This window comes from Oncorhynchus nerka, unplaced genomic scaffold (genome assembly GCF_034236695.1).
Source record: "Oncorhynchus nerka isolate Pitt River unplaced genomic scaffold, Oner_Uvic_2.0 unplaced_scaffold_1797, whole genome shotgun sequence".
NCBI lineage: Eukaryota > Metazoa > Chordata > Actinopteri > Salmoniformes > Salmonidae > Oncorhynchus > Oncorhynchus nerka.
Window position 1 is genome coordinate 61,340 of NW_027039524.1, and position 10,578 is coordinate 71,917.

At 66.6% G+C, this 10,578-nt stretch overlaps 1 protein-coding gene and 1 pseudogene across 1 annotated transcript; both read left to right on the top strand.

The window, feature by feature from the left end:
• Positions 1-56: 56 nt before the first annotated feature.
• Positions 57-510, top strand: LOC135567787 (uncharacterized protein DDB_G0271670-like; the record flags this gene model as incomplete). The annotated part of the gene is made up of 2 exons (XM_065015007.1): positions 57-399; positions 434-510. Coding segments are annotated over 2 exons (420 nt in total), but the record flags the coding sequence as incomplete, so codon positions are not given.
• Positions 511-1,491: 981 nt separating this feature from the next.
• On the top strand, positions 1,492-10,457 carry LOC135567791 (AF4/FMR2 family member lilli-like; annotated as a pseudogene).
• Positions 10,458-10,578: the final 121 nt, after the last annotated feature.

Below are 10,578 nucleotides of genomic sequence, written 5' to 3' on the forward strand. Positions count from 1 at the left end.
CAGCGACGACAGCAGCAGCAGCAACGGACGGGCAGCAGCAGCAACGACGACGGCAGCAGCAGCAGCAACGACGGCGCAGCAGCAGCAGCAACGACGACGGCAGCAGCAGCAGCAGCAACGACGACGGCAGCGGCAGCAGCAGCAACGGCGGCAGCAGCAGCAGCAGCAGCAACGACGGCAGCAGCAGCAGCAACGACGGCGGCAGCAGCAGCAGCAACGACGGCGGCAGCAGCAGCAACGACGGCAGCAGCAGCAGCAGCAGCAACGACGGCGGCAGCAGCAGCAACGACAGCAGCAGCAGCAGCAACGACGACGGCAGCAGCAGCAGCAGCAACGACGACGGCAGCAGCAGCAGCAACGACAGCAGCAACGACGACGGCAGCAGCAGCAGCAGCAACGACGACGCAGCAGCAGCAGCAGCAGCAACGACGACGCAGCAGCAGCAGCAGCAACGACGACGGCGGCAGCAGCAACGACGACGGCAGCAGCAGCAACGACAGCAGCAGCAGCAGCAACGACGACGGCAGCAGCAGCAGCAACGACGGCGGCAGCAGCAGCAGCAACGACGACGGCAGCAGCAGCAGCAACGACGGCGCAGCAGCAGCAACGACAGCAGCAGCAGCAGCAACGACGACGGCAGCAGCAGCAGCACGCAGCAGCAGCAGCAACGGCAGCAGCAGCAGCAGCAACGACGACGGCAGCAGCAGCAGCAACGACGACGGCAGCAGCAGCAGCAACGACGGCGGCAGCAGCAGCAGCAACAACGACGGCAGCAGCAGCAAGCAGCAGCAGCAGCAGCAACGACGGCGCAGCAGCAGCAGCAGCAACGACGGCGGCAGCAGCAGCAGCAACGACGGCGGCAGCAGCAGCAGCAACGACAGCAGCAGCAACGGCAGCAGCAGCAACGACGAGCAGCAGCAGCAGCAACGACGGCGGCAGCAGCAGCAGCAACGACGGCAGCAGCAACGACGGCAGCAGCAGCAGCAACGGCGACGGCAGCAGCAGCAGCAGCAACGACGACGGCAGCAGCAGCAGCAGCAACGGCAGCAGCAGCAGCGGCAGCAGCAACGACGGCAGCAGCAGCAACGACGACGGGCAGCAGCAGCAGCAACGACGCAGCAGCAGCAGCAGCAACGACGACGCAGCAGCAGCAGCAACGACGGCAGCAGCAGCAGCAGCAAGCGAGCAGCAGCAGCAACGACGACGGCAGCAGCAGCAGCAGCAACGACGACGGCGGCAGCAGCAGCAGCAACGACGACGGCAGCAGCAGCAGCAACGACGGCGGCAGCAGCAGCAACGACGACGGCAGCAGCAGCAGCAGCAGCAACGACGACGGCAGCAGCAGCAGCAGCAACGACGACGGCAGCAGCAGCAGCAGCAGCAACGACGATGCAGCAGCAGCAGCAACGACGACGCGGCAGCAGCAGCAGCAACGACGGTGGCAGCAGCAGCAGCAGCAACGACGAGCAGCAGCAGCAAGCGACGGCAGCAGCAGCAGCAGCAACGACGCGGCAGCAGCAGCAGCAACGACGACGGCAGCAGCAGCAGCAGCAGCAACGACGGCGGGCAGCAGCAGCAGCAACGACGACGGCAGCAGCAGCAGCGACGACGGCAGCAGCAGCAACGACGGCGGCAGCAGCAGCAACGACGCAGCAGCAGCAGCAGCAACGACGACGACAGCAGCAGCAGCAGCAACGACGACGGCAGCAGCAGCAACGACGACGGCAGCAACAGCAGCAGCAACGACGGCGCAGCAGCAGCAGCAGCAACGACGGCAGCAGCAGCAGCAGCAACGACGGCGGCAGCAGCAGCAACGACAGCAGCAGCAGCAGCAGCAAACGACGGCAGCAGCGGCAGCAGCAACGACGACGGCAGCAGCAGCAACGACAGCAGCAGCAACGAGCAGCAACGACGGCGGCAGCAGCAACAACGACGGCGGCAGCAGCAGCAACGACGACGGCAGCAGCAGCAACGACGGCGGCAGCAGCAGCAGCAGCAGCAACGACGACGGCAGCAGCAGCAGCAGCAGCAACGACGACGGCAGCAGCAGCAGCAACGACGCGGCAGCAGCAGCAACGACGACGGCGGCAGCAGCAGCAGCAACGACGACGGCAGCAGCAGCAGCAGCAACGACGGCGGCAGCAGCAGCAACGACGGCGGCAGCAGCAGCAGCAACGACGGCAGCAGCAGCAACGGCAGCAGCAGCAGCAGCAACGACGGCAGCAGCAGCAGCAGCAACGACGGCGGCAGCAGCAGCAGCAGCAACGACGGCAGCAGCAGCAGCAGCAACGACGGCGGCAGCAGCAGCAGCAACGACGACGGCAGCAGCAGCAGCAGCAACGACGACGGCGGCAGCAGCAGCAACGACGACAGCAGCAGCAGCAACGCGACAGCAGCAGCAGCAGCAGCAACGACGGCAGCAGCAGCAGCAGCAACGACGACGGCAACGAGCAGCAGCAACGACGGCGGCAGCAGCAGCAGCAGCAGCAACGACGCGGCAGCAGCAGCAGCAGCAACGACGACGGCAGCAGCAGCAGCAACGACGAGCAGCAGCAGCAACGACGACGACGGCAGCAAGCAGCAGCAACGACGACGGCAGCAGCAGCAGCAGCAACGACGACGGCAGCAGCAGCAGCAGCAACGACGACGGCAGCAGCAGCAGCAGCAACGACGACGCAGCAGCAGCAGCAGCAACGACGACGGCAGCAGCAGCAGCAGCAACGACGGCGCAGCAGCAGCAACAGAGCAGCAGCAGCAGCAACGACGCAGCAGCAGCAGCAGCAACGACGGCAGGCAGCAACGACGGCAGCAGCAGCAACGACGACGGCAGCAGCAGCAGCAACGACGGCGGCAGCAGCAGCAGCAACGACGACGGCAGCAGCAGCAGCAACGACGGCAGCAGCAGCAGCAGCAGCAACGACGACGGCAGCAGCAGCAGCAACGACGACGGCAGCAGCAGCAGCAACGACGGCGGCAGCAGCAGCAAGCAACGACGACGGCAGCAGCAGCAGCAGCAACGGCGACGGCAGCAGCAGCAGCAGCGACGACGGCAGCAGCAGCAGCAACGACGACGGCAGCAGCAGCAGCAACGACGACGGCAGCAGCAGCAACGACGACGGCAGCAGCAGCAACGACGACGGCAGCAGCAGCAGCAACGACGACGGCAGCAGCAGCAGCAACGACGACGGCAGCAGCAGCAGCAACGACGACGGCAGCAGCAGCAGCAGCAACGACGGCGGCAGCAGCAGCAACGACGACGGCAGCAGCAGCAGCAGCAACGACGGCGGCAGCAGCAGCAGCAACGACGGCGGCAGCAGCAGCAGCAGCAACGACGACGGCAGCAGCAGCAGCAGCAACGACGGCAGCAGCAGCAGCAGCAACGACGACGGCAGCAGCAGCAGCAACGACGACGGCAGCAGCAGCAGCAACGACGACGGCAGCAGCAGCAGCAACGACGGCGGCAGCAGCAGCAGCAACGACGACGGCAGCAGCAGCAGCAACGACGACGCAGCAGCAGCAGCAACGACGACGGCAGCAGCAGCAGCAACGACGACGGCAGCAGCAGCAGCAGCAGCAACGACGGCGGCAGCAGCAGCAGCAGCAACGACGACGCAGCAGCAGCAGCAGCAACGACGGGCAGCAGCAGCAGCAACGACGGCGCAGCAGCAGCAGCAAAGCGGACGGCAGCAGCGGCAGCAGCAACGACGCGGCAGCAGCAGCAACGACGACGCAGCAGCAGCAGCAGCAACGACGGCGGCAGCAGCAGCAGCAACGACGGCGGCAGCAGCAGCAACGACGGCGGCAGCAGCAGCAGCAAACGACGGCAGCAGCAGCAGCAGCAGCAACGACGACGCAGCAGCAGCAGCAGCAGCAACGACGACGGCAGCAGCAGCAGCAACGACGGCGACGGCAGCAGCAGCAGCGACGACGGCAGCAGCAGCAGCAACGACGGCGGCAGCAGCAGCAGCAGCAACGACGGCGGCAGCAGCAACGGCGACGACAGCAGCAGCAGCAGCAGCAACGACGACGGCAGCAGCAGCAACGACGACGGCAGCAGCAGCAGCAGCAACGACGACGGCAGCAGCAGCAGCAGCAACGACGACGGCAGCAGCAGCAGCAACGACGGCGGCAGCAGCAGCAACAACGACGGCAGCAGCAGCAGCAGCAACGACGGCAGCAGCAGCAGCAGCAGCAACGACGACGCAGCAGCAGCAGCAAACGAGCAGCAGCAACGGCGACGGCAGCAGCAGCAACGACGACGGCAGCAGCAGCAGCAACGACGGCGGCAGCAGCAGCAGCAGCAGCAACGACGGCGGCAGCAGCAGCAGCAGCAACGGCGACGGCAGCAGCAGCAGCAACGACGGCAGCAGCAGCAGCAGCAGCAACGACGACGGCAGAGCAGCAGCAGCAGCAGCAGCAACGACGACGGCAGCAGCAGCAGCAACGACGACGGCAGCAGCAGCAGCAGCAACGACGGCAGCAGCAGCAGCAACGACGACAGCAGGCAGTAGCAATGACGACGGCAGCAGCAACGACGACGGCAGCAACAGCAGCAGCAACGACGACGGCAGCAGCAGCAGCAGCAACGACGGCAGCAGCAGCAGCAGCAACGACGGCAGCAGCAGCAGCAACGACGGCGGCAGCAGCAGCAGCAACGACGACGGCAGCAGCGGCAGCAGCAACGACGACGGCAGCAGCAGCAGCAACGACGACGGCAGCAGCAGCAGCAACGACAGCAGCAGCAACGACGACGGCAGCAGCAGCAACGACGACGGCGAGCAGCAGCAACGACGACGGCAGCAGCAGCAGCAACGACGACGCAGCAGCAGCAGCAGCAGCAACGACGACGCAGCAGCAGCAGCAGCAACGACGACGGCAGCAGCAGCAACGACGACGGCGGCAGCAGCAGCAGCAGCAACGACGACGGCAGCAGCAGCAGCAGCAACGACGGCGGCAGCAGCAGCAACAACGACGGCAGCAGCAGCAGCAGCGACGACGGCAGCAGCAGCAACAACGACGACAGCAGCAGCAGCAACAACGACGGCGGCAGCAGCAGCAGCAGCAACGACGACGGCAGCAGCAGCAGCAAACGACGACGGCAGCAGCGGCAGCAGCAACGACGACGGCAGCAGCAGCAGCAACGACGACGGCAGCAGCAGCAACGACGGCAGCAGCAGCAGCAGCAACAACGGCGGCAGCAGCAGCAGCAACGAGCAGCAGCAGCAGCAACGACGGCAGCAGCAGCAGCAGCAACGACGACGGCAGCAGCAGCAGCAGCAGCAACGACGACGGCAGCAGCAGCAGCAGCAGCAACGACGACGGCAGCAGCAGCAGCAACGACGGACGGCAGCAGCAGCAACGACGACGGCGCAGCAGCAGCAGCAGCAACGACGACGCAGCAGCAGCAGCAGCAACGACGACGGCAGCAGCAGCAGCAACGACGACGGCAGCAGCAGCAGCAACGACGGCAGCAGCAGCAGCAACGGCGACGGCAGCAGCAGCAGCAACGGCGACGGGCAGCAGCAGCAGCAACGACGACGGCAGCAGCAGCAGCAAACGGCGACGCAGCAGACGGCGCAGCAGCAGCAACGACGACGGCAGCAGCAGCAAGCAACGACGACGCAGCAGCAGCAGCAACGACGGCGCGGCAGCAGCAGCAGCAACGACGGCGGCAGCAGCAGCACCAGCAGCAGCAGCAGCACGACGACGGAACAGCAGCAGCAGCAACGACGACGGCGGCAGCAGCAGCAACGACGACGGCAGCAGCAGCAGCAGCAACGACGACGGGCAGCAGCAGCAGCAACGACGACGGCAGCAGCAGCAACGACGACGGCAGCAGCAGCAGCAAACGACGACGGCAGCAGCAGCAGCAGCAACGACGACGGCAGCAGCAGCAGCAACGACGACGGCAGCAGCAGCAGCAACGACGACGGCAGCAGCAGCAGCAACGACGACGGCAGCAGCAGCAGCAACGACGACGGCAGCAGCAGCAGCAGCAACGACGACGGCAGCAGCAGCAGCAACGACGGCAGCAGCAGCAGCAGCAACGACGACGGCAGCAGCAGCAGCAACGACGGCGGCAGCGGCGCAGCAGCAGCAACGACGACGGCAGCGGCAGCAGCAGCAGCAACGACGACGCAGCAGCAGCAGCAGCAACGACGACGACGGCAGCAGCAGCAGCAACGACGGCAGCAGCAGCAGCAACGACGACGGCAGCAGCAGCAGCAACGACGACGCAGCAGCAGCAGCAGCAACGACGACGGCAGCAGCAGCAGCAACGACGACGGCAGCGGTGGCAGCAGCAACGACGACGGCAGCAGCAGCAGCAACGACGACGGCAGCAGCAGCAGCAACGACGACTTTTGGCAAGCAGCAGCAGCAGCAACGACGACGGCAGCAGCAGCAGCAGCAACGACGGCGGCAGCAGCAGCAGCAGCAACGACGACGGCAGCAGCAGCAGCAACGACGACGGCAGCAGCAGCAGCAACGACGGCGGCAGCAGCAGCAGCAGCAACGACGCAGCAGCAGCAGCAGCAACGACGGCGGCAGCAGCAGCAACGACGACGACGGCAGCAGCAGCAGCAACGACGACGGCAGCAGCAGCAGCAACGACGACGCAGCAGCAGCAGCAGCAACGACGACGGCAGCAGCAGCAGCAACGACGACGGCAGCAGCAGCAGCAGCAACGACGGCAGCAGCAGCAGCAACGACGACGGCAGCAGCAACGACGACGGCGGCGGCAGCAGCAGCAACGACGACGGCAGCAGCAAACAGCAGCAGCAACGACGACGACGCAGCAGCAGCAGCAACGACGACGGCAGCAGCAGCAACGACGGCAGCAGCAGCAAACGACGGCAGCAGCAGCAACGGCGACGGCAGCAGCAGCAACGACGACGGCAGCAGCAGCAACGACGGCAGCAGCAGCAACGACGGCAGCAGCAGCAGCAACGACGGCGGCAGCAGCAGCAGCAGCAACGGCGACGGCAGCAGCAGCAACAACGACGATTTACAGCAGCAGCAGCAGCAACGACGGCGGCAGCAGCAGCAGCAGCAACGACGGCGAGCAGCAGCAGCAGCAACGACGGCGAGCAGCAGCAGCAGCAACGAGCAGCAGCAGCAGCAACGACGGCGGCAGCAGCAACGACGACGGCAGCAGCAGCAGCAACGACGAGGCGGCAGCAGCAGCAACGACGGCGGCAGCAGCAGCAGCAACGACAGCAGCGGCACGGCGAGCAGCAGCAGCAACGACGACGGCAGCAGCAGCAGCAACGACGGCAGGCAGCAGCAGCAGCAACGATGACGGCAGCAGCAGCAGCAACGACGACGCAGCGGCAGCAGCAGCAACGACGACGGCAGCAGCAGCAGCAACGACGACGGCAGCAGCAGCAGCAACGACGACGGCAGCAGCAGCAGCAACGACGACGGCGCAGCAGCAGCAACGACGACGGCAGCAGCAGCAGCAACGACGACGGCAGCGGCAGCAGCAACGACGACGGCGGCAGCAGCAACGACGAGCAGCAGCAACGGACGACGGCAGCAGCAGCAGCAACGACGCACGGCAGCAGCAGCAGCAGCAACGACGGCGGCAGCAGCAGCAGCAGCAACGACGGCAGGCAGCAGCAGCAACGACGACGGCAGCAGCAGCAGCAACGACGACGGCAGCAGCAGCAGCAGCAACGACGACGGCAGCAGCAGCAGCAGCAAGCGACGGCGGCAGCAGCAGCAGCAACGACGACGGCAGCAGCAGCAGCAACGACGGCAGCAGCAGCAGCAACGACGACGAGCAGCAGCAGCAGCAGCAAACGACGCAGCAGCAGCAGCAGCAGCAACGACGACGGCAGCAGCAGCAACGACAGCAGCAGCAACGACGACGGCAGCAGCAGCAGCAACGACGACGGCAGCAGCAGCAGCAACGACGACGGCAGCAGCAGCAGCAACGACGACGGCAGCAGCAGCAGCAGCAAACGACGGCAGCAGCAGCAGCAACGACGACGGCAGCAGCAGCAGCAACGGACGACGGCAGCAGCAGCAGCAACGACGACGACGGCAGCAGCAGCAGCAGCAACGACGGCGGGCGTGCAGCAGCAACGACGGCAGCAGCAGCAGCAACGACGGCGGCAGCAGCAGCAGCAACGACGACGGCGGCAGCAGTAGGCGACGGGCAGCAGCAGCAACGACGGACGGCAGCAGCAGCAGCAACGACGGCGGCAGCAGCAGCAGCAGCAGCAACGACGACGGCAGCAGCAGCAGCAGCAGCAGCAACGATGACGGCAGCAGCAGCAACGACGACGGCGGCAGCAGCAACGACGACGGCAGCAGCAGCAGCAGCAACGACGATTTGGCAGCAGCAGCAGCAACAACGACGGCAGCAGCAGCAACGACGGCAGCAGCAGCGGCAGCAGCAGCAGCAGCAGCAGCAACGACGACTGCAGCAGCAGCAACAGCAGCAGCAGCAGCAACGACGGCGGCAGCAGCAGCAGCAGCAACGACGGCGGCAGCAGCAGCAGCAACGACGACGGCAGCAGCAGCAGCAACGACGACGGCAGCAGCGGCAGCAGCAACGACGGACGGCAGCAGCAGCAGCGGCGACGGCAGCAGCAGCAACGACGACAGCAGCAGCAGCAGCAGCAACGATTTACAGCAGCAGCAGCAACGACGAGCAGCGGCAGCAGCAGCAACGACGACGGCAGCAGCAGCAGCAACGACGACAGCAGCAGCAGCAGCAGCAACGACGACGGCAGCAGCAGCAGCAGCAACGACGCGACGGCAGCAGCAGCAACGACGGCGGCAGCAGCAGCAACGACGACGGCAGCAGCAGCAACGACGACGGCAGCAGCAGCAGCAGCAACGACGACGGCAGCAGCAGCAACGACGACGACGCAGCAGCAGCAGCAACGACGACGGCAGCAGCAGCAGCAACGGCGACGGCAGCAGCAGCAGCAAACGACGGCAGCAGCAGCAGCAGCAGCAACGGCGACGGCAGCAGCAGCAGCAGCAACGACGACGGCAGCAGCAGCAGCAACGACGACGGCAGCAGCAGCAACGACGACGGCAGCAGCAACGCGGCAGCAGCAGCAGCAACGACGGCAGCGGCAGCAACGACGACGGCAGCAGCAGCAGCAACGACGACAGGCAGCAGCAGCAGCAACGACGACGCAGCAGCAGCAGCAGCAGCAACGACGACGGCAGCAGCAGCAGCAACGACGACGGCAGCAGCAGCAACAACGACGGCGGCAGTGGCAGCAGCAACGATGGCGGCAGCAGCAGCAACGACGACGGCAGCAGCAGCAGCAACGACGACGGCAGCAGCAGCAGCAACGACGATGGCAGCAGCAGCAGCAACGACAGCAGCAACGACGACGCGGCAGCAGCAGCAACGACGACGCAGCGGCAGCAGCAGCAACGACGACGGCAGCAAGCAGCAACGACGACGGCAGCAGCAGCAGCAACGACGACGGCGGCAGCAGATGAACGACGAAGCAGCAGCAACAGCAACGACGGCGGCAGCGCAGCAGCAGCAACGACGGCGGCAGCAGCAGCAGCAGCAACGAGCAGCAGCAGCAGCAGCAACGACGGCAGCAGCAGCAGCAGCAGCAACGACGACGGCAGCAGCAGCAGCAGCAGCAACGACGACGGCAGCAGCAGCAGCAACGACGACAGCAGCAGCAACGCAGCAGAAAGAGCAACGACGATCATCAACGGCGACGGCAGTAGCAGCAGCAGCAACGACGACGTTGGCAGCAGCAGCAGCAAACGACGACAGCAGCAGCAGCAGCAGCAACGACGACGCAGCAGCAGCAGCAGCAACGACGAGGCAGCAGCAGCAGCAACGACGACAGCAGCAGCAGCAGCAACGACGGCAGCAGCAGCAGCAGCAGCAACGACGACGACAGCAGCAGCAGCAGCAACGATCATGACAGCAGCAGCAGCAACGACGGCGGCAGCAGCAGCAGCAAACACGATGACAGCAGCGGCAGCAGCAACGACGACGACAGCAGCAGCAAACGACGACGGCAGCAGCAGCAGCAACGACGCTCGGCAGCAGGCAAGCAGCAAATCTACGACAGCAGCGGCAGCAGCAACGACGACGGCAGCACCAGCAGCAGCAACGACGACGGCGGCAGCAGCAGCAACGACGACAGCAGCGGCAGCAGCAGCAACGACGACTGCAGCAGCAGCAGCTAAACGACGACAGCAGCGGCAGCAGCAACGACGACTTGGCGGCAGCAGCAGCAACGACGATAGCAGGCAGCAGCAGCAACGACGATTTGGCAGCAGCAGCAGCAGATGACGACAGCAACGAGCGGCAGCAGCAGCAACCACGACAGACGGCAGCAGCAGCAACGACGACAGCAGCAGCAGCAACGACGGCGGCAGCAAGCGACGACAGCAGCGGCAGCAGCAGCAACGACGACATGCAGCGGCAGCAGCAACGACGGCGATTTAGCCAGCAATGATGGTGACGGCATTGCAGTAGCAGTAACGATGGTGGCGGTAGCTGCAGTAGCAGTAACGATGGTGATGGTAGCTGTAGCACGATGGTGATGGATAATGCAATCGAACCGAAGCAACAACGAG